Raw genomic sequence first — 24,923 nt, 5'->3', positions numbered from 1 at the left:
GCTGCTGTTGCATTATGTATCACTAGATGGAGCTACACTCTGGGAATTCAATACAGTACAATACAGCTTATTTATATATGGCTTTCACAACCGCTGTAGCTGCAACAAAGCGCTTTGTAGAATATTGGTCTCCATTCCCTCCCAGCCAGTATGTTTAGCCCAAAGCAGTCTGGGGTGACTGAAGGTGCATGAACACGGCCCTTGCCATGGAGGCAAGGGCACAACATGCACTTATTTAATCTTGTGGGTCACGATAATTTTTTAAATATCATATCAGAAAGTTGTTCGCACACAAGCAATCATACACTTTCAAATATGCATCTGCATGTCAGTCCAAAAGCCTTGTCAGCTCTTGACACAAACAAAAACTATTTCTCACCACACACACTTCACCATCTGTCTACATGCTGCCATGTGTACACTGCGCTGATGGATTGGCTAGAGGCATACACACACTGTCACATAAACAAACACACCCACAAACTGAAAGGGTTCCATGCATAAATCACATGCAGTTTTGTGTGCAGACAAGCTGAAACACAAATGTACGCTTTTCCTATTTGCACATAGTGCTACCACACGGTGTATTGAAAGGTCCCTTGAACATCTTTTTGAGTGGGAGTATGTTTACTCATTCACATATATTCACATTCTTACTGTAACTGTAATAGTGGAGAACATGACTGACATGCTGCTTCTTTTAACTCAACACGGTGCAGAAGCTGAGTCTTGGTAAATAAACCTTCAAATATGTCTTTAGCACTCCAATACAGTTCTGAAAAATCCTTTGAATGTTTTGTCGCCAAGTCCCCAGTGAAACCACAATTTAATCCGGAATGCTATTGATTGGTTTGGATTTACTGTTTTATAAAGGAAATCTAATGAATCTGTCATATAACTGGTAATTCATTTAACGTAAAGACAAGTTTACTTAGCATTGCTTAATTCACATTTTTTTAAATTGCTGAATTAGCTAGTGTCGATTTAGCCATATCGTACAAGACAGAGCGTGAGAAGGCCTTTCCATTATCCATTTGCATTTTTTGTCATTCACAAGAGAAACGCTACCTGTAAATTAATGCTATGCTCAAGGAGACACACACACACACACACACACACACTCACACAAACTCGCACACTGAGAAATCACTCCACTGGATGTTTTGTTTTATTTCACCTGTCGTGCCTCTCAGAATGAAACCACTCGCACATTTCATGTCTAATTGAGTTATATACCCTGACCTAAAAGGGCATTGAAGTGTATTTGTTTTGGAGCCCATCTAATGAAAATTGCCACTTCCAAACTGACACCATGCCACAGTGTGCCACAATACAACAAGGTACAACAGGTCAAAGATTGAATTTAATGCCTTCACAGGCAGACACTCAAAGTCTACCATACGGTTATGAATTCTTTAAGTTCGTTTTATGTATGTACTCTTGTCAAGTACACTTTGAGTACCGGTACATCATGCACAGATACACTAGGCAGGTTCATATTAACTCGAAACAGCACACATCAACATCAGCTGCAACACATGCATCGACAACATGGTTAGTCATATACAGTATGTTATACTCTGATTGCTATTCCGGTCATATCAGTCCCAGAGAGAGTGAGTGAGTCGGTGGTATTGGATTTAAAACCCTTAAGGTACTGTATATGATGTCACTCGATAATTCCCCTGTCATGTTTTATTTTTGTTGTAGCATATACAGTAACAAGTTCTGTTTAACTGGTCTTAATGATGAACACAAGTGGACATTGTTGTGCTGTATGACACATTTCATTTTGATGGATACATGTGCAAATCATGCAGTGAACTTTTTTTAGGTCTGACATTTTTCTTTTTCGTCATGTTTGACAAATCTCTTTAACCTTTTCAGACATATTGGTAAAAAATATTGCTTACTCTCCTACACAGTAAAATTATGCATCCATCTACTGATTCTCTCTAACACGGATCCCCATTCCGGTTGCTGGTGAGCTGGAGCCTATAGCCCAGCGGACTTGGGTCGAGAGAAGGGATACACCCTGAACTGGTCACTGGTCAATCACAGGAATATTTCCAGTAGACAAACAACAATTAGTAATAGTGGCAATAATGTTGTGCCCCTGCGGACAGACATAAACTAAAAAATAAAAAATAAATAAATCAACTTCGGCTTGCCGAAACACTGTCTTTCATATTAAGTTCATCTGCTGGAAGATTTGGAGGGCTTTTGACCATTGAAAGAGCTCATTCCAAATGTAAAACAATTGTTTGTTTGTTTGTTTGTTTATAGAACATATAAAACATACAATACAATAATAAATTGACAAAGGTGAAGGTAAGTAAAAATTGTGAAAAGGAAAAGAAAAAAAACAGTCATCACAATTTTATGTTCAAAGGAAGAAGTACCTAAATGTTTACCCCAACCAGTGTGGCGTTAAAATGATGGAAGTGATAGTGTTTTGATTCCAAGAAATACAGAAAAGTGCTAAATACATCTCCCCTACAATTTTTTAATTATCATCTTAAATTGTAGTCATTTTTTGAAACTTAATTATAAGAAGTTGGTAAAAGGAGCAGTCTCACTGGTCATTTAGTTTGATTTCCATCAGCCAGCACTTCTGATGCTAAAGGTCCTGTGCAGATTCGATTGACATGGCAACACATCGAGGCGGGAATCTTACTGGATTGGAAAAAAAAAAGAATAAATAAACATCCACATACATCACGGGAATTCATATAGCCAAGGGAAATTCGATGGAAATGGACCTTTGGAAATAATATACTGTATATTAAAACAATTTCATGGCGTATGACACTTAGGTTGTAAATGTAGGTCACTGCTTCGGATAAGTGTTTTGACCAGCAGAGAAGGCCATTATTGGCTATGCATACTCAACACAAATGTTTTGTCTTTTTCATCAGCACACAAATACCCTTCATTGTGACAGAATACCATATTTTAGGGGTGAAAATGTTTTTGAGGCCAACAGTATGTTGCAGTGTGCCGAGTTTTATTTCTACATGAGACAATCTGGCCCCATTTCCACCACGTAGTACAGTCAGCCCTGTTATGAGTTTTTAATGATATCCTCCTGGTAAATGGCACTGGAGACTGTATGTCCCATTTTGTAGGATTTGACTGCAGCGTTCAATACGGTGGATCACAGAATTCTTCAGGCTCTTTTATGGCACCAGGAGGGTATTCGTGGTAGTGCTCCAGTACCCATTTGGCAGGCAGGATTTTTTGCATTAGCCTTGGTTGCTCTGAGTCCTGCTCTGCCCTTCTGTCATACGATGTTTCCACAGGGTTCTATTTTGGGGCCCCTACTGTTTTTACTGTATTTGCTGCCCCTAATATCCATCGTAGACAACCTGGTATTTCCTCCCACTGCTATGTGGATGACAGTCACATTGATGTCTCGCTCAGCAAAAAGGATGCTTTCTCCTTCAGGCCACTTTTGTCAAATCAAAGCCTGGATGGCACTGTGTTTCTTAAATTTCAATGAACAGAAGACAGTTTGGGAGTTTGGTACAAGCGGCCCTTCTCTATCCCACCCCTGTTGAGCGAGGCCCCTTGGTGTCTTATCTAAAGCCAACAGTCTCAAACTTGGGTTTTAAATTGGACAGTGGTTTAAATTGGACTGGCAAATCAGTACTGTTGTTAAATCCAGGTTCTTTCATCTTACGTAGCTGGCTAAGGTAAAGCCTCTCCTTTCTCAACAGCACTTAGAAACAGTAAAACATGCCTTTGTTACATCTTGGCCGGATTACTGTGATGCACTTTATTTTGGAGTTAGCCAATTTTCCCTCAAGCATCTCCAGTTGGGTAACAAAACTCCGGCTCGCACGAGTCCTCTGGTCTCCCTTCACTGGCTCGCGGTTGCATTTTAGAGTTTATTTTAAGATATATTCATGAATATTATTTTTTTTTTTTCAAATCTTTAAATGGTCTCACCCCACCTTACCACGCTGACCTCTTTTCCCCACACGCACTGGATCGCTGCTTCAGGACTAAGCGGGGACTAAGAGGGGATCGAGTCTTCTCTGTTGCCAGTCCTTCACTTTGGAATGACCTTCCATTAAATGTTAAGCGAGTCCTTTCTCTGTCCATTTTTCAAATTCGTCTGAAGACACATTTATATCCTGTGGCGTTCGACTCAGCATGAGTTCTGTTTTATGGTGTCTGCTGTATTTATTTGTGTTAGTATTCCTCGATTGATCAATTCATTGCCGAATTAATTGACAATTGTCAATTGATAATTTGTGTTTATTTACTGTTTTTACTCTATCGTAGGATTGTTTTTTTTTGGTTCTCCATGCACAGCACTTTGTATGCAGCCATGATTGTTTTAAAATGCTGGATGAATTACTTTGAGCTGAGGTCAGTTTGGTACATTTATATATTTATAAATGTTCATTCATTCATTCATTCATGCGGGCGGCCCGGTAGTCCAGTGGTTAGCGCGTCGGCTTCACAGTGAGAGGTACCAGGTTCGGCCTCTCTGTGTGGAGTTTGCATGTTCTCCCTGTGCCTGTGTGGCGTTTCTTCGGGTACTGCGGTTTCTTCTCACATTCCAAAAACATGCATGGCAGGCTGATTGAACACTCTAAATTGTCCCTAGGTGTGAGTGTGAGTGCGTATGGTTGTTCGTCTCTGTGTGCCCTGCGATTGGCTGGCAACCGATTCAGGGTGTCCCCCGCCTACTGCCCGAAGACAGCTGGTATAGGCTCCAGCACCCCCCGCAACCCTAGTGAGGATATTTATAAATGTGTTTTTTAAAATTTGTGCTCGACTATACCATTCACAAGTAATATTACCCTTTTACGTAATTGTTTACTTGACCTGAGTGTGTGCTTGTGCTGTACTATTTTTTTTTCAATGGTTCATTCTGTAGATGCTTCAATGTTCAAATGTGGATGTATGTTTATCTGATCAGACCTGTTCTGCTATGTTCGATTAAATCAGCGCCTTGCGCCACTTTTTATTTAATTTAATGGCCACAGAACACAGAAAACATCTGTCTGGTTTCATTATTGATTTTTAAATCTTTTAACGGACTACCAAGCCTGATATATTGGGATTTGTTCTATATCAAGGAGTGCATTAAATTGCAATCATGTTCAAACTCATTGCATGACCTTTTCTGATGGCCCACACTTGAATAATGCTTTGCTTTTGTTTTCTAATTTGTAATGCATAAATACTTTTCGGTACTTAATATACATTGAAGAAAGAAAAACACAACACCATAATTTGGCACCTGCGATTTTGAGGCTTCCCCACCTCTGTAATGAAGCACCATGAAGCACTTTGTTTTTCTTTTAGATTTTATTTTGATAAAATAAAATAAAAACTTTTCTCTCTTTTCCATATCTTCTCCAGCTCCTCCTCATTGTCTCATCCTCACCGTTAACTGTCCCATTCCATCGCTCTCACGCCTCAAGTTTTCAATTTGAAAAGCTTTGTTGGTCCATTGCACCGGGAGTTAATGATAATGTGCAAAAGAACCTTTCCACATTCAAAGTTCCTTTCAAAACATTCAGTCATTTTCATCAATATATGTGAAAATTAAGAAAAAATGGTGTGCCCAGAAGTCAAACTAATTTGTAGTCATTGAGTGACACACCATTTGGCCTTTCAAAAGGAACCGAACAGTGACAAGTCCCTCATTATCTCCTCATCATGTAATTGAGACAAGGGTGAGCTCAAATATTGGCAGCAAAGTCATTCTCTCCGCTGTTGTCAATGCTTCTGTCGTTGCCGACAATTTCAGAGATTCTTCTGATGTGACAGGAGAGAAAACGGGTCTGCTTTCGTACCAGGTGGTTTCCCTTGATCCAAAAGAAATTTGACTCCTCATGCCAAAATGTTATTAATAAGAATTATTATTATCCTGTGACTATTCTACCAATCAACTACTGACCTATATCAACATCTCTCTGGCTCTAGGAAGGAATGGGCAATCTGCGTGTCACCAAAGAAGGGGTGAGACTGGAGGGGGTGTCTGAGTTCCTATTGCCTTTATACGTCAAAGAGATCCAGTCCCGAAGGGTAAGTGTGGGAAATAAGGTTTGCTCACAACTGCAAAGTTTTACTGATGTGTCTTTTTATTTTAGTAAACAGTATGCACGTCCACATTGTTGCATGGTTTTATTCATCCTTGTTTGTTTGCTTTTAATGTTTTGGGTTTTGGGGGGCATTTGGTGTTCAGTACTAATGTTCATTCCTTGAGGGAGTTCAATCAACAGTGTCTTTTTATACGAAACAGACAACACACTCAGGCAAGCATAAAATATATATATAAAAAAAATTAAAGTCCTCGTCTCACCCCCCAGGTGCTGCCCGTCCCTCATTCAGCTCAGGTCCTCTGCCAGAGGCCAGGAAGCTTGAGGGTTCTGCGCAGTATCCTTGCTGTTCCCAGCACTGCACATTTCTGGACTGAGATGTCCGATGTTGTTCTCGGGATCTGTTGCAACCACTCATCTAGTTTGGGGGTCACTGCCCCGACCATCACAGGCACGACTGTCACCTTTATCTTCCACGCTCTCTCCAGCTCCTCTCTGAGCCCCTGGTATTTCTCGACTTTCTGACTTGGGACCGCTACATCCACTACGATGACTTTCCTCTGTCCTTTATCTATGATCACGATATCTGGTTGGTTCGCCATTACCATCCCTATCGTATTGCATGGTCGAGAAGCGATATATCGCTTCTCGATATCGCAATTTTTCTCGATATCGCAAGTTTTCTGTTTGGCTCTCGACGAAGGCGGACGCTTTTTTGCACAGCTCCTGCCCTCTCCCCCACCCTCTCCTTGCTCGCCACTTAGTCTTTGTGCTGTCTTTGTATAACTTTTCCTAGCCTCCTACCGTATTTTCATCCGAAGAACTAACCATGGAATTAGTTGGCTTGTCTCTCGTTGTAATCGACAAAAAAAATTTGATGAAAAGAGCAGGCATTGGGGAGCCTGCTTGCCCACCAGGGACATTTGCTGCCGGATACGCCCTGGATCCATGGAGAAAGTGGAGACCGGTGGGCCTGGCAATACTGTCCGTGGAGGATGTGGAAGACATCTACATTATTGGCCTTTTGATAACAGGAATGCTGCTGTTTGATGTTGGCAGCTTTCTGTTCTATCGCAAAATTCAACCGACGGGAGCGGCTTTATTGGAAATGAAGAAGCTTTTTTTATCCTGGACTTAAATTATCCTCAGAAGAGGATAGTTCGAGCGTGTTTTTTTTTTCTCTCTCCCTACCCAGCGTTTTCCTTTTCTGAATTCTGATTGTAATTTCCCCATTGCGGGACGAATAAATAATATATTAAATATATATATATATATATATATATATATATATATATATATATATATATATATATATATACACAGTATATATGATGGAATACTGTACACAAATGGTGCTTGCGCTCAAGGCAACCTCTACATTAGTCAAGGTAAGAGGAAACATATTCATCAACTAGTTGCAAGGTCATTTATATACAAGGGACATAAACTGTTTTCCGAAGCCCAAGACCGTACGGATAAGCTACTTACTTAATACTGTTGGGGACAAAGTGGCCTTCTTTCCCCCGTGTGTTTGTTTCGGACAAGGAGGATGTTGGTTATCCAAAAACAGGCTGGAGTCGATGAACAGTTTCTTGGAAGCTTTTAATAACAGAATATTCCAAGCAACCGCGGTTGCAAAGAAGCAAACAAATTCAAGATAATTCGAGTGGTGGTATGCTGTGCTTTTTTTTCCTCCAGTAATCATTACAGTCAGAAAAAGCTGTTGATCCGGTAAGAAAATTCCAAAGTCCTCTGAACCTTGGATTTATATACAATAAGCAACCAACAACGTTGCTTCTTATCTGTCTTTCAATCAAAACGTCTTAACATTGCCCCAGCCATGAGATCATTGCAGCTCTACCCATTGCGCCATTATCAGTGAAAATGGCTTCAGTAAAAGATGGAACTGTGGAAGGGTTTGGAGGGTGTAATTGAATTTGATGTCCTTTCACAGATCCAGGACATTTGGAGCAAAAAACGGATTGTCATTCCTCCATCCCTCTCCAGGCATGACCACTTAAAGAAAAAAACAAACCTTTACATTCCTGTAATGGTTGGATTGAGTGTGCTTTGCCATACATCATACATTAACACACCTGATTCAAATGAACAGGTTCAATGTCAGGCTTGCGCAGAGCTTGCTGATGATCAGATCATTTGAATCAAGTGTGTTGCAACAGGGAGACTTGGAAAACCTGCAGGGCAGCGGCTCTCCAGGACCTGAGTTTGACACCTACGCCATACATGGAGAAGAGAACACGCGGATGCTACATTAACATAGTAACAGGACTAACTCATTGTAATAGTTGGCAGCTTGCACTGTGTGAGTCTTTTTGATTTCAAAGCAGCATCCCCTCCACCCACCGCCTACCCTTTTTTTTAACAAGTCAGCCTTGGCAGAGGTCTGCACTCTCTTGACTGAAGTTGTTATATCCTCTTATTATAATATTGCTAATATGGCAAATGTAATGATAGCTTCTGGATATTAGGTGAATGGAGAGACAGCCCGAACTCTGAACCAAGAACAATGGTGATTTGGCAAGAAGATAGAATCACTGGACTGTTGGGCAGACCTTTAAAGGCACCGGTGAAGCTTTGCAAGGCCCAGGTCCTGGAGCAAGGACGATGTGGACAAAGGATAAAGCTGTTCAGTGGCCAAAATGTCTGCCAGCTCTGGGAATCTCATCTCAAACCAGCGCTTGTGGCCCCTCATACAAGGCTTGTGCTCTGTGACAATACAAGCCCGGGAGGATGGAGGCAGCTGGCAGACTCACCAGCTGGCAGAGTGGTTAAAGCTACAGTCCTTGTCCACTTCCGAAGTAAGAAGAGGAGAAATTGCTGAACTAGGCTGTGTAGTCTGATGATTTAATCAATTCTAGCTTGTTATGCAGCCTCTGTCTCGATTGGAGTCTTGTATTAGCTTCACAAATTTGTTTCTGCTCTCATTGGATCACATTACGGTATAATACGGTAATAATTTGGAACCGAGCTCTACGACAAATAGTGAAAAAACATGTCAAAAATCTATAATGCAAATATAATTTATATATAAGGCAAAACACTCTCATTTGAAACACCTCACAACATTGCTGAACCTAGTAAAATGGTAATAGTCTATTGGCAGCTGTTGCCACTTGTGCTGCTTTGTGACGGTGAAGATATACTGTTGATGGCATTGAAGAATATTATGGACCATATGATGATGCCATTCCTCAGCCGTCTTTTACAATTTTGATATTGAACAGATAAGTTCAAACAGTCAAACGACGGGGTGGTTGCCCAGTATTGTCTGTGACTAGCAACACTTTGAAAACCATATGCAGATTTCGGAGGCAATTCTTGACTTGAGAGATAAAGCTCTGGAGGAACCAGTTGGATGCAAGGATTTTGGTGATCCAAGTCATTGCATTGTGTACTGCAAATATAGGCAGTATTCCTCCGGGTCCATGGATTGAAAGACTTGTAGATCAGACCTGATTTGTGTGTGTTTTTTTTTTTTTTTTTTGCATGTGTGCACTGAGCGGGAGATATGAATGAGCAGTGAACAAACCCTTAAGAGACACCAATGAAAAATATTTAACAGGGGTGAAAAGAAATGCAGAGAGAGGCACTTAAAATGTTAGATAATATGATTATTTTTTGTAAGTTGATCTATATTTCTTCTTTTTTTCTTTTCTTGAATGTTATGCAGATTATTAATAATTAATCAATTGCTTAATTCATTAATTCTTCCTTGGGGGGTGACATAACATAAAACAAATGAGAAGTAGGCAGGGCATGGTGGTCGACTGGTTAGCACACACGTAGTGCAGAAGTGCAGGGTTCAATTCCGACTGTGGCCTTCTTGTGTGGAGTTTGCATGTTCTTCCCATGCCTGCGTGGGTACTCCGGTTTCTTCCCACATACGAAAAAGATGCACGGCAGGTTAATGGGACACTCTAAAGTGTCCTCCGGTGTGAGTGTGAGTGCGGATGGTTCTTTGTCTCTGTGTGCCCTGCGATTGGCTGGCAACCGTTTCTGGGAGTCCCCCGCCTACTGCCCAAAGATAGCTTGGATAGGCTCCAGCACCCATGACCCTCGTCAGAATAAACGGATTAGAAAATGGATGGTTGAATATCACTCAGTGAAAAAATTCGGAATATTTAAATTTTGATAAATTTATTGCAATTAGTATTATGAATGTGGCAATATTTTGTTTGAGTGTGTTAATAATTTTATATTAAACAAAGACATTTTAAACAAATCGGAAAACAAGAGTGGGATGAGTGTAAAGTGCAGGAGTTAGTATCCATGACAAGTCCCAAGCGGGAGCCTCGGTGGTTGCAGTTCCAGCAGGAATGAGGAAGAAGTCCACAGCAGTCCACCCAGAAAAATGATCTTTGCAGAGAGATAAAGATAAGTGGAAAAGATTGATAAAAATTGAATGGATTGATTAGTTTTAAAACTGATGAATAGAAAGTACTAAAAAAATGTTTGATAATGAACATAAACAGAATTTTACCTGTCACCGCCTGCTTAAAAAATCTTGTTGCACGTCTTACACAATCAAGAACAATGTTTACAAATACCAAGTACTGTACTAAATTAAAACAGAGGAAAAAGGAAATCATTCTGGGGGAAAAAAACTAACAAACACGGTTGTCCTCTTGTTCTGTTGTCCTTGAGAAACATCAAATATGATGTGGAAATGAAAAGGATTTGACCTCAGCGATCTTGAGCCAAATGTTGTCGTGTTCTGCCTTAGACAATCCCATAAAGCTTTAAAGGGTTAGATGTAGCATCCTAGCAAGAAGCGCCATAAGACCGGAGCAGACCATCCCGAAATCATTGACAGTACTTGACGTGGGCAAGTGCAATCCTCTCGCGATTGCTCTAACACAAGCCCATTCTCAGTAAATATCACATACATTGCCCAATGCAGCCCCTTGCTACCAAGTCTCGAATTGTCCCCAAAGGGAACACTTAACAACTTTTACCACTGCAAGACACAAGACGTAAGTGCTTTTCTTTTCAAGTTTTTTTGTTTGTTGCCTTTTAGTCTGCTTTTTTCTTCCATTCATGTTCTATAACTACCCCCGCCCCCACACACACACATTATTATCACATATTTTCTGTCTTTTATTTTGAGTTTCAGGGTTCTCTCTCACCCATATAGTGATCCAGCCTCCCGAGAGACTGTCCTATTTATGTAGAGTCGACTGCCTGGATAAGGGCTTCGCTTCCTGGGTGGAAATTGCTGTCACAGACAGATCCGATAGGATAGATGTTAGCATGCTATGAAAGGGAGGTGATTTATGAAAGAGGTGTCTCTCTGCGGGTGTATCGCAATACGACAACACTTACACATGCAAAGGATAGGTAAGACGGAAAACGCTTCAAACAGTAATTAAAAGAACCTCTTCCCCACATGCAGCATCCCTCTGTCGCAGCTTCAAAGTAGACTGGAATGAGAGTATTGCTGGTGAATAAGAGTGGCAGGGTAACTTCATTTATGCACCTTGTCAATTATGGAGTTCTTCTTTCCTCGTTTTCCACTGCGTACTTTTCAGTGTTCTTCCCTTGGGTCATGAACTTGTTGAAACTTCTCCAACTTCGAAGCTGTAATTGAACGGTGGGGCTTTCTAATGGAACATTAGGCAGTTCCCACCTAGGCAGTCCCTATTGATTTTAACTTTGAAACATTGTAAACAATTGTGGGTAGATACAAGCAGACACAAGCAGACCTCATTTTCAGGGGAAAGTTTAGGGCTGTGTTGGTTGTTCAATTGTAACACGTGTGACTGTTATTATGGGTTTTTATTTGGCCTTTAATTGTTACATGATCAACACTAACTTTCTCTCAAAGGAATTGCAACAGGCTGGTCGTATTTCTTTTATTGTTATGCGTCTTGACTGTTTCTGGTACTGTAGAGGAAAAGGCATTAGAAAGACCACCTGTCCAGCAGCTTTGACCGGCTTGTCACATAGCATGTTGGCAAATTCGCTCCCACAGAAGGCAAAGCCCCATGCGCATCCATTAGAAAAATCAGCCATAGCTTGTTCAATTCTCAAACATATTTCATTATTGAAGTTAAAAGGATGTTAATCCTTGCCATGTATGTATGTTTCTGATTTTAGTTTTTGTGTAGTAGTAACTCAATTCATCAATTACATATGAATTGATTTGGGCATTGCTGGTTAAATATAAGTAGAGTACTGATATTTCAGATATATAATAATATGCATACTTTGTGCTCTGTGTGTGCGTGTGTGTGTGGGTGTGTGTGTGTGTGTGATTTTAGAGAATGATCACAAATTACATTATCTCAAATTCCAGTCCAATCAAATATCACCCATATCATCCCTGAACGACTCATAAATCCTTAAGGCACTAATTGCTTGAGATACAGGGATTACACTCCTTTTGCTGGATGTTTTGACTCACATTCAAATCCACAATTTATGTCATATTTCGGTTTGGCAGCAGCATCTCTGCATTTGAATTGAGTCACCGAGGGAATCCTATTTTCTAAATTCCGTTACCTTTTAATTAAATGCCATGAAATTATTCAACACGTCGTGTCTTACCTCCATCTCTCCAACAGATAAACAATGTATTCAAATGAAGCTGTGCATCAACGTTGTGCACTCTATGTGACATTTTCTTTCTGAAGACCGAATAAAGAAAGTATTGTAACACACTGTGATAAGTGTTGCGTTGTGAGAAATGGAGAGCTTTGCCCCATCCAGACATACGTGGAGAGGTTGTCAGATGTCCCAGGGTTTCCAAGAAGTTGACTCTTGCGCTGAAGATAAAATAAATATAAAGCAAAAAAATAATAAAAAATTTAAGTACATTGTGAGTCCCGTTTTGTAGATGAGATCTCTTTTCGGAAGCAAAAAAAAAAACAACAACAACAGCAAAAAACACATATTTCCTCAAGACCAACCTGAGAATTATACGGTGTGTGTGGTTTGTTTTTCTGCATGTTGAGTGACTGCCTGGAGTGTCCAAAATATAGAGTGTGCCTGTAAAAGACATGGTCAAGACTCGTTAAAAAAAAAAAAACAAAACATTAACATTTAACTATTTTTTTAGAATGTCAGAAGGATGGAAGTCGTATGAGCCTTTCAGAGGAGAGGAAAGAGATAAAAAGAAGTGGAATATTAATCATGTGCTCCTGCCAGCCACTCTCTCAGAGGTCACTCACATCCTTCAAACGCCACAATAAATACCGTAATCTTAAATCTTGTCTGGAGAAAATGCTCTGACCATATTAATTCCAAAGATTGTGATTAACGGGCGGTTGAAATAAATGACTTTCCAGAAATCCTCCCCAACGGAGATTTTATACAATGCATCTTATTCTGGGAAATCAGATTGTGAAAATACAAATGAATATCCAACATAAAATGGGATACAAAGCATCAAAATCACAATGTGATCAAACATTAAAAAAGATTGTACTGTATTTGTCTTACCACCTTCCTTCGAACTTTTTTGACAGATTTCTTCGTACCCAAAGTATATTATGGTTTTGCTTCACAATGACAAGATACATGAGAAATGATTTCAAAGCAATAATATTGCGCTGGCTGGAAGGATGACGGTGTTATTTGGTTGGGTTAGTTTTCTGGCTTGAAAGCATTCAAGATAATAGAAGACAAAGTCAAGCCACCAGAGGAATAGTCAGTTATTGTAGAATAAAACACCAAGCGACACGGGCGGGGGGCTCTGTTAGCCAGTAAGACAGGAAACTATCTACATCACTGTTACAAAATGCACATGACTGCATATGCATAGAATCCCTTCCAAATTCCCATGCATGTATTTGTAGTATTCAACTTCAGGAAACATTATTAAATTCAACATTTATCGATCCTGCTTGTGTAGATCAGTTGCAGTCATGCATAAAGCAGTATTTTGGCCACTCCTAATTACATGCACAAGACGTTAGCAATGAGCAGAGAAAATGATGACGGAGTCAAATTTTTATTCACCTCTGATTGAACTGCTACTTTGGTCGTTCCAGATAAGACAAAGTTCAGAACAGCTCTCACAACAAGGATTCAACGTCCGCAAGGAAGTTGGGACTGATGTTTCTACCGATACTCTACTTCACTATATATACATATATATCATACATTATAATTAATTGTTTTACAACTAGTTACTGCAACTACATTGAACCTCATTGCAAATGTTTCTCATCAATGTAAAATATTTAACGTTATTTTTGTGGTTGCGTCACTCTGTAAAGGTAATTTTAGACCCTGGAGATCCAGATAGTTTGCATATATGACCCGCAATTTGTACATTGTTCAACCACGTTTTGACCTAAGTCACACCAAAACATTCCGTATTGTCCGCACTGTAAAGGGTAAAGCTTTCAGTTTTCCCAAAAGACGATAGTGCGCCTTATAATCCGAAACACCTTATAGACCAGAAAATACGGTACTTTGACCCTGCGCATGTTTTATATTGCCATCATGTTTGCAGGTGAATGGTCACCATCTATTGCTTATAATTAATTCAAGGAGAACATTTAATATAATTAACAGGCGGTGAGTGTAATCATACACTGAACTGTCCTTTATGATGTCTAGCTCTGTTACATGTCGAAAATGCACTTTGGCACTGAGTTACACACATGAGGCTTAATTACTCATGTGCCCATCATTACCACAATGTAATTCAGCTTTCTGCTCTCTCTAAAGTAGAAGTGTGTGAGAAAAATAAAGTCATAATTAAACATGTTAATCGCTTTTCAGGATCCTTATAAATTAACGTGAGCTGTTGCCAACTTGGTGCGTCAGAAATTTTCTCGGAAGTATGTCAAAAAAGATACTGTATCTGTCAAATACAAAGTACAAAATACAAGTTTTCTCTTATGACGTAAATAACGCCCTTGAAGTCCAACCCACTTTCCCAGCCTTGTCTGACACGCCTGCATGAACTTCTGGAAGGATTTTTTTCTGGAATCCTATGGCTGCATGTTGCCATTACCATGTTGATGTCGAAACGGGTCCCCCTGATCACCCTCCTTGAACTTGGGAAGAAAGTGGAAGAAAAAATACAGTTGAGAGTGTTAAGTGAGTTGGGTGGTTGATCCAGTTCGGGAATGTTCTTCTCGGTCAGGAAATGTCACATGCTCAGAGCATTATGACCAAAACCATTGTCATGTTGAAGCAGCCACTAGCTGACTTTGCCACAACTCCTGCTTCTTCTCGCACTTGGAATCAAGCAAACACTTCAGGATCTCTTTATGGGTGACCTCGTTGATCATGTGGCCCACAAGGAAGGAGAAAGCTATTAAATTCATACTTGCAAATTTGAAATGCACATGTATCTTCTGTGACACCAGTTCTGAAGCTTTTCTGACACATCTCTTTCGTACCATAGTTCTAGACAGCTCATAAAAGGAAAATAATGATAACGATTTCGGATTGATGTTCCCTTAAACTCTGAATTACCATGTGAAAGACGTGAAAGAATTTTTGCGAACCCTGTGGCTCAACTGAAGTCTTCCACAGCCAGCACCTCTGGCATAGCGGTGAAAAATGACACATTTGGGGAATAAATAAATGTTACAAAATACCTACAGTACATATTTACATCCATCCATCTTCTATACCGCTTATCCTCACCAGAGTTGTAGGCGTGCTGGGGTCTATCCTAGGTGATTGGTAGTCACAGGGACCATGTAGAAATATTCAAACATGTCGACAATTTTGCGGGGCCCATTTTCGTAAGTGGGCACCTGTGCGCTCGGTGTAAAAACGGGTACATCTTCATTTTGATGCCGGACAGGAGCGATTCTAGGGTTAGAGGTTTCGGGGTGATAATCTGCCAGCTAGGCAAGATCAATGTGATCATTTTGTACATTTTTATTTATAAAAGCGAAACTCAACACTTTTTGGTCATGGACGTGAAATCATTTAGCTTGTCAGTAGCACTTTGGGCTTTATATTTAAGAGGACATAAAAGCTAGCTTCTCCCATTCCAATTCAAACAGAGGATAATGGTGCTGTTTCGAATGGTTTGAAAAACATTTGCTAGCAAGGAAAAAAAAATGCCACCTAACTCCTATCTCACAACATAAACACTGAGCTAAAATTAAGTTCAAGCTGAGCCAAAAGGGAAAAAAACACCATTGATGTATATGTCATATAACAGAAATTGACATGGCCTAAACAATTTGGAGAGTCTTGAAAAAAGAATCTTCCAATGTATTGAGCAACAGACACTGAACATATTAGCCAACAATTTGCCTTTATGTTGACATTAATAACAATGTAAGTTCCATGATTTTGAATGGACAAATTGTGTCCGGTTCCTCTGTTCACTCCAACCAAGACCTGTGAAGAGCAAGGGGGTGGGGCCACATAGCTGAGCAGATAAAGGCATTAAATGAAAAGTTACTCATTTCTCCAAAACAAATTGATACAATTGAAAATACAAGTTAATATCAATTTCCTGATCAGATGATAAATAAAGAGTTTCGGAGTGTAAAATGAACCACACATGCTGAAGTGTCCCTTTAATTTATATTTATCTGTGCAATTGTGGCGATGGAATATGCATCTTCCAAAGTTGTATTCATTCCATTAACTTGTGTTCAGCTCATTATTCTGTTTAATTATGTGAAAGCTGTTCATTTAGGCGGAAGCAGTTGATTGCAAAGAATGGCTCGCTCTACGCATGCTGTCTGTCCCCAGTTTCCAAGATTGTACTTTGTTGAGTTTTGTCCATCCATGGTCTAAGTTCCTTTAAAAAAAAAAAAAAACGCTGCTGGCCCTTCCTTGTAAGCCACCCTCCAACAATTATAGAGGTAACGACTTTGCAATTTCATTGCATGTCAAAGGGATCTACAGAGATGGCAATGTCAAAAAATGTAACTGACTACACTAATGAGACTAACAAAATTAAAGATGTATGGATGCAAAAAGCCTAGACCGGTATTTATTGACAGTCTGAGATGGTAAATTAAATACAAATGAAGTGACTGCTGCACAAAATGTTGCTGGGATACAATTTGAAAAACAAAATGAGTCCAAATGAAGTCATTGATTGTTTTTGTGCAATGCAATACCTGTTGTAACTTGGCTTTAAATGATCGTTTTAAATATTGTGATGGAAATAAATTGGAATTAAAAAAGTTCTCCGAAATTGCAGTCAACCTCGCTGTAGAGGAGGTTGTTATCGGCTGAAAAGCAATCAAAAAACTTCCTGCCTACATTGGATGCAATCAGTAAGCAAAGTTTCTGCAAAGCTCAAAATGTCAACCATGTGTTCTAGGATTTCCGTTTTACATTCAACTATGAATAATAATACATTGTTTAATGATTAATTTAACCAGACGATTCTGACTTTCGAGCAAATTTAAGTCAACACTATTACCTTTATTGTCACTAATCTGCTCAAAACAGTTTTCATAATCCACTTGCTTTATGTGACCATTAAGGTTATTGCACCAACGCAAAGTAGATGGAAGCGTGCTCTCACGCGGCAATATTTGTTTTGAATGACAGCACAAGTAGCGCATGGAGAAAAGCATTATAAAATGTGTTTTATTGGTTGCTGGCTAGATATTTATAACAGGACCAGCAGGAGAGCGTGAAGAATGGATTGAGGTCAAAAAGTTATTTTTTCCCACCACTTCTCCAGTACATAATTTATTTTCATGATGCTGTTACTTTGTTGCCACTGAATTAATTCATTCATGGTTTTTATACAATATGCTCCATTGTGCATATTGCAGATACTCTATTTACCTTGGCTTACATAAATACAAATCCACCTTGGGTATTCATTTCCATCCGTGATGGCTTAGAGCTCTGAAGCAAGGAAACCAGCCATGCCGATTCAATAACAATATTGAAGATGTATTGATGCAATAAAATACCAACCAATCATTGGGCAGTCGTACCAATCAACCCTACTGTGCTGGGCAGGGATTAATTAAATTACAGGTGTTATTCCAAATGAATAATTACAACACTTGTCACATTTTAATTTCCCATTGCGAGACAAATAAATGATATCTTATCTTATATTGTTGATTTGTTTTTTATACGTGACCAGGACACCACACGTATTAAACCTTTTGCCGATCCCCTCGACAGGCTTACGTTTGTAGCTTGATGTGTTTTGGACTGAAGCAATGAATCTTGGGGCGGCATGGATCAGTGGTAGAGTGATCGTCTCCCAAACCAGAAGTTGGAGGTTCAATTCCCCGCTATTTCAACTTTGTCCAAGTGTCCTTGAGCAAATTGCTCCTGGTGTGTGTGTGCGTGTGCGTGTGTGTGTCTTTGCTTGAAAGCCCGACAGTACTTGCTCCTGATGCTGCGTCGTCAGTAGGTAAATTAGAAAACACTCTTAAGCGCTTTGAGTACCACGGAGAGAAAAGCACGATATAAGCGACAGCCCATTTCCCATCTGTAAAGGCTAGAGAATCAAAGAAATTGCAACTTTTCTCCAACAATTTCATATGTTCGATTCCTGATTACGTATGATGATGAATTTTGTATATTGCCTAGTACAGAAAGGTAATGTGAGGTCCGTCACATTGACACAAACAAATGTATAGTGCATCTGGTGTACTAAAAGTAGAGCAGGCGCTTTGAGTTCTGACAGCGCAAATGTAATATCAAATTGTCTCCATGAACATTGATTTTTAGGTCCAGATACAGACCATTTAACACATGACTGCTGTCATTACACAGCCTAAGAGTTGATATTGTCAGTGATTTATCAGATAGCTGTCAGCCCTACTTTATAACACTGTTCCTGCCATGAATGCATAATACTGTACTAGTACTGGGGATCAGGTTTTTACACATGGAAACCACTCATAGCAGCTGTCATGAAGATTTACAGTCTCCATCAAATGTATTGAAACGGTGAAGATAGTTCATTTATTTTTGCTCGCCATCAATAGCGTTCGGTTTTGACATCAAAAGATCACTTCAAGTGAAAAAAAATCAATATTATGGACCCTTTTCTTGTCAACAGGCAACCATGCGCTTGGCATTAAAATATGTGCATCTTCATTTTGGTGCCGGGGCAAGACAAGTCAACCGTGTTTGGGATTGCGATGTGCCTCACCTGGCATTCCGGTGACTGGAGCTGCGCCATCCGCCAATTTGGTCACAGAAAGTAGATTGCACTGAGTATAAAAATGGGTGCATCTACATTTTTGTGTCAGGTCAAGTCGAGTTTAGCGTGCTAGTGAATTTTGGCAGATCGTGCTGCGCCTTGGTAGGGGTTCGAGCAGACCTCGAGAGTTTTCTATTACACACATGCCATCCCTAGCAAGTCTATTTCAGCTCCCGCAATGTCAAGCCTTGTGCGAGCTACAACTACCCTGATTTTAATGCAAATGAGGGGAGCCACTACGATTGGTCAAGAGTCAGCCGCGTTTCATCCAACAACAGTGCAAATGCCCCTTAAACCCATTTCTACCTGTGCAAAGTCAAGGAAAATACTAGCAAAAAAAACAAACAAAAAAACTCCATTTAGGCTGAGGGTTACACAGCGTTTGCGCTACATTTCTGCTTGATATCAAAACTTGGCATTTAATCTTTTATTCGGGCGGCCAGTGTTTAGCACATCGGCTTCACAGTGCAGAGGTACCGGGTTCGATTCCAGCTCCGGTCTCCCTATGTGGAGTTTGCATGTTCTACCCGGGCCCGCGTGGGTTTTCTCCGGGTGCTCCGGTTTCCTCCCGCATTCCAAAAACATGCATGGCAGGCTGATTGAACACTCTAAATCAGGGGTCCCCAAACTTTTTCCTGTGAGGGCCACATAACTTTTCCCTTCTCTGATGGGGGGCCGGTGTCAGTTTGTAACATCAACGATCGTAGGGGAGCTTAAAAAATTTATTGTTTCCCAGAAAGCCACACATAACCAAATAACCCTTTCCAGGTTCATTACAGAAAAAAAAGTCAGGAAACAAATAATAACACTATTAATTATATAATAATAATAATTATTATTATTATTATTTATAATATGAAATGAATAACAACTAAATAACCCTGTCTGAGTTCTTCACAGAAAAAAACAAGAAATAAATAATAACTAAACAACTCTCTCCCTGTATAGCCCCTTGAAATCCACAAAAAAGAGTTCTGCCATCTACGAGAAGGCCACCTATCTTGTCTTGTTTATGTCTGCTACCGTCTTGTTCACGTGTTCTGTTAATTGATCTGAGACACCACTAAAACACTGAAACATTCTATGGTGTGTAAATAACTTTGTGCCCTTGATTTCAACCCTATTTGCGTCATAGGTCATTTTGCCCCGAAGACCACCTTTGTACTTTTTTTTGTACACCCTCCATGGAAATGTGAATAAAAACATTTCAATTTTTCTGCAGTTGGGGACAATCTAGGAAAAGTCATAAAATTTCAAGTAAAAAAAAATATATAATTTAGGGTCTTTTGGTGGTGTTTTTAACACAATGACGGGTCATTTTGACCCGAGGTCAACAGGAGGATTAGAGGGCCGGGTCCCGTAGTTTGGGGACCCCTGCTCTAAATTGTCCCTAGGTGTGAGTGTGAGTACGAATGGTTGTTCGTTTCGGTGTGCCCTGCGTTTGGCTGGCAACCGATTCAGGGTGTCCCCCGCCTACTGCCCGAAGACAGCTGGGATAGGCTCCAGCACCCCCCGCGACCCTAGTGAGGATCAAGCGGCTCGGAAGATGAATGAATGAATGAATGAATCTTTTATTCCCGGTTATTTATATCTGAAGCTGATCCACACTTTTGAAAAATATCCATTGAAACAAATCCAACCATTTGTCATGGCATCAAAATCATTGGAATGTGTGGGTGATCAGTGTTGAATTGCTGCTAAATTTGTTATTTGAACAATAAATAGTATTCAGTTTCTATTCATATGTTTGCTCATCAAGACGACATTGATACTCGATGGAGTCCCAACCAGAGTGCTGTCATATTTGTTTTACAAAAATATTGCCCATAATCATTACAACCATCATGTCGGAAAAAAAAACTAAACAATTTTTATATTGAGTAAAATTCATCTCAGTGGGAGGGGCCACGACAATGGAGTTCCACATGTGCAGTAAATAAGAGGTTTTAGCTAAATTAGGTTGAAAGAGCATCTAAACAAAACTGTAGAAATGTAAATAATATCTAACACTATGTGTCCTTTTCGGTATTAAGAATCTCAGCGTGTGGGAATGTTTCTCTTTATTTCTGAAGTTACATGGCTGTTGAGTACCAAAAAAAGACATTAGTTCTGCCCAACAACAAGCCCATTACTTATTCAATCGTGCTTGCAAATTTACCAGAATGAATGATCAAGAGGAATAGAGGGATACTGCAGGCTATTTAATCACTCGCCGTTTGATTGGTATTCTGTTTTTATTTAACTCTGACTGGAGCGAGAACTATATTCAAGCCTCAACAGATCAATTTATACCGGCCCCCCTACCTGTCTTGACCCATCAACTCACTTATTACTTGCTGATACATTATTTAGAACACAGGCTGACGTGACTGGGGAGTGAGGGAAGAGCTTTGAAAGATATTCCATACATGTTTTTTTTAAAGGTATGTTATGCTATTAAATGCATCACTGGTTTGTTGAAATGGCATTAAAAAAACAGATGGCATTAATTACAAATACATTAATGCATATTTTCTACAGAAAGACGGTGGACAAGGCATTAGCACCTCTGTTCTGTTGTCACGTCAAGTGTATGACTCCAAATGATTGATTGGCGTCGAGTCTAAGAATCACTGTACAATGCCTTCGATAGGCTTCAGCTCACCCAGAGCCTGATTGAGGACCAGCACTCAAGAAAGCGGTTGTATGAACAGCTAACTTCTGATTATAATTGTAGGCTTACACATACAATTTCCTTCTTCCTTGACTTGTCATTGCTATGATTTTACCTTTTGCAGAAATTACTTTCGTTATGTATCTGACTGGCCTAGGTGTCCCTACTTTTATGCTGTATCGCACCACCTCTGGCACTTGCACCTGCAAACATATTTTTATGTTGACTGTGGCCAAATGAAGAGCCAGAAGAAGAGCTTTGTTGAATCAACCAACACCTTGCATCCATTTCCAAACTCGGACCTTTGTCAACAAAGGTCCTCTAACACACAAATGTTCTTGTCTCCCATTACCTCAAGATGGGACATGCTCATTTCGGAAAAGCAAACGCATTACTCACGCAAACCACATCAACCACATTTAGCGTAATGGTGGAACCGGTCCACGGGTAACAAAGGTTGGGAACCCTTGCGAGATCAAGGGTTACAAATAAGCGCGTGTATGAGCAACACCAACATAGACAAGATAAAGCTAACAGCACTTACCAAGAGAAACAACAGCAGTAGTGACCGTTACACACAACCCACTCAAGAAAATTAGCTTAGACCAAAGCAGCTGACTCGCAGAGCCAATCGCAGGGCACACACAGACAGACAAGCTGAAAGCTGTTATTAGGTCCATGTGCAGTTGTGTCCCGAGGCTATGATGATGAACCAACAGTCAACATCTCACCGTTTGCGTACTAATTACACTAAGTGCCTGAGGCAGCCCTGTGCCCGCATCTATAATCAATGTCAAATCAAATTCTGAACTGACCTCATGTTGTCGTGGCTCCAAAGCGCCTGTAACGTTTTTATACGTTGATACGGCCTCACTTCTATTGCGTAAATAACAAGGTAGGAATAACGAGGTAGAGATGAATGAACACAATGATTTTGATTGTGATTCATTCCATCCCGTTGCCAAGCTGAGCAATGCATGTAGAAGAATGGGGTTGTTTAAGTGCGAGGATGCCACCTTGGAAGCAAGTCTGTGAAATTGCTTCCTTCTGAGATATTCTACAATGTTGCGTTTAAGACTGAGGTGGGACGGACATATCCCATTCTGAACATACAAGTTCCAATCTCAAAAGAACAACAAAACATCATATGGACAACTGACGATAAGCTACAATGTGTGTTGATTGTGAAAGCAGGCCTGATAATGTATATATTTCATTGCCTAAAGAGTTTTGTTGACTTTTGATATTGCATTCACAAATTATTGTGTCCTCTTCTTTGTGACGTATTCATGACCAGCTTGTTTCCACGATCCAAACTACTCGACATTTTCAATTGTACTCCTAAAACAACCAAGGAGTTTGCATACGGTTTGCTGGATTTATTGAATGGTAAAACCGTGAACACAATATCGATCAAGAATCAGTTACCTGGAGACCAGTAAAAGTGCACCCTGCCTCTTTGATGATAACTGTATAACAGAAGTAACCAGTAAGACTAGTAACAATCCATCAACTGAGAATACCTGTGGTATATTCAGTGCAGTCAGTCTTGACACACACTCAAACACAGTGTGAGCGTCAGGTGAAGGGTTGAACCGTTTTAGCATGGAAAGCTTCCAAGCTTGTAGGAACGGTTTGGGGAATGGCATGTTATGTTTCAGCAAGACAGCTTGTGCCCTGGTGCACAAAGCAAGAGCCATAAAAGCATGCTTGGATGACTTTAATTTGGAAGAACTTGACTGAACAACCTCATCAAACACCTTTGGGATGAACCAGAGCAGACATTGTGATCTTGGCCTTCGGTCAGGTCCAACAAAATCAATGACCTCCGACCTCACAAAGGTGCCATGAAACTCCCGCAGAGACACGTGCCAACATTTTTACAAAATGTTTGCACAAAATGTTGCCAACATTTTTACAAAATGATGGCAAGTGTTCCTGGAAGAGTGGAAGCAATTATGGCTGTAAAGGGGTGGACCGATTCTAGAATAACGAGTATGGAAACAGCATTTCCTTCAAATGTACAAGGGGTTATTCGTTTTCTATAGAGTCCATACGGGTTATCTAATCCATGTCACGTCATGGAATGTATTCTATGTTTACTGTAGTACTTGTTTCTGTGATATACATGACACATCTCAAAATAAAATGTGGAATTGACACCCAATTGCTCTATCTATGTAACACTACATTTTTATTACAGTTGATAAAACTGGAGTCATAATATTGCAAACTGCATAAGATTCAGTTACGCAGTTGCAAGGGTTTTCTATGCATTTCCAAAAACAGTTGCTGTACCTCCGTGTGTGTGTGTGTGTGTGTGTGTGGCTGCTGGAGGATATTTCTGTCTTGTCATAATATAAAACCTAGGCATACTCTTATCACAAGATGTGATATGTTTTATGAAGAAATGCTGCAGGCTGCTCTGGTAGCATACACTCGTATTTTTTAATCAGTGCTCTTTTACTCGAAAGAATTGTTTGTGAACGTGGCGTTGGATTGTGTCGAGGTTTATCTGAGCTAGACTCATCTGTATTCATTGTGAAGCCGAGCTAAATGGGCCTCAGATCTGTTGACAGTCAGATTAGAAGAGTGTTTGTGTGTCCTTGTTTTGCTTCTAGTGTCAATGACAAGAAAATGTGGGATTTATTAGTTTTATAGATTTTTTTCCTTTTTCCTCATTTTAAAGGTTGGCGTGGTCTTCCATTTGTGTTCAGAATAATAGCAGAGTGTTGGAAAAAAGTATGATTGAAGACAGAAGATTGGATTCAACAATTCCTCCGCATTTCTTGAAGATGCATATGTGAAGCCGAGCTATACCGGCACAAAGCCACCCCAAGTCCCATGGCTGAATAAAATGAAATGTGTTGAGGAGGTTACCCATTTGTAAAAAAACAACAAAAAAAACAACACATTGACTGGCCTAAAGAGAAATGGTGCACGTTTGTGTGGAAAGATGAAAGCGAGAGTGTTCTTTTCTGATCTAAGTCCACAGATAGTTCCCCCAACCTTCCCCCCACCAAAAAAAAAAATCAAATGAAGGAGTACACTGAAGTACAAAAGGGATGCT

The 24,923-nt window shown here is 40.0% G+C and overlaps 1 protein-coding gene and 1 long non-coding RNA gene across 3 annotated transcripts in view; one reads left to right on the top strand and one right to left on the bottom strand.

The window, feature by feature from the left end:
* Positions 1 to 24,923, top strand: part of LOC127612769 (zeta-sarcoglycan) — a 201,749-nt gene that overhangs the window by 134,813 nt on the left and 42,013 nt on the right. For both annotated transcript variants that reach the window (XM_052083563.1, XM_052083562.1), the window contains exon 3: positions 5,947 to 6,048. In XM_052083563.1, coding sequence (XP_051939523.1) covers positions 5,947 to 6,048 — 102 coding nt within the window. The remainder of the gene's footprint in view (positions 1 to 5,946; positions 6,049 to 24,923) is intronic.
* The window catches only part of LOC127612806 (uncharacterized), a 122,788-nt gene that overhangs the window by 83,744 nt on the left and 14,121 nt on the right, over positions 1 to 24,923 (bottom strand). The gene's annotated exons all lie outside the window — the stretch shown is intronic.

Source organism: Hippocampus zosterae, chromosome 13, assembly GCF_025434085.1.
Source record: "Hippocampus zosterae strain Florida chromosome 13, ASM2543408v3, whole genome shotgun sequence".
Lineage (NCBI taxonomy): Eukaryota > Metazoa > Chordata > Actinopteri > Syngnathiformes > Syngnathidae > Hippocampus > Hippocampus zosterae.
The sequence above is the reverse complement of the archived record's forward strand: the minus strand, read 5'-3'. Positions and strand labels throughout refer to the sequence as shown.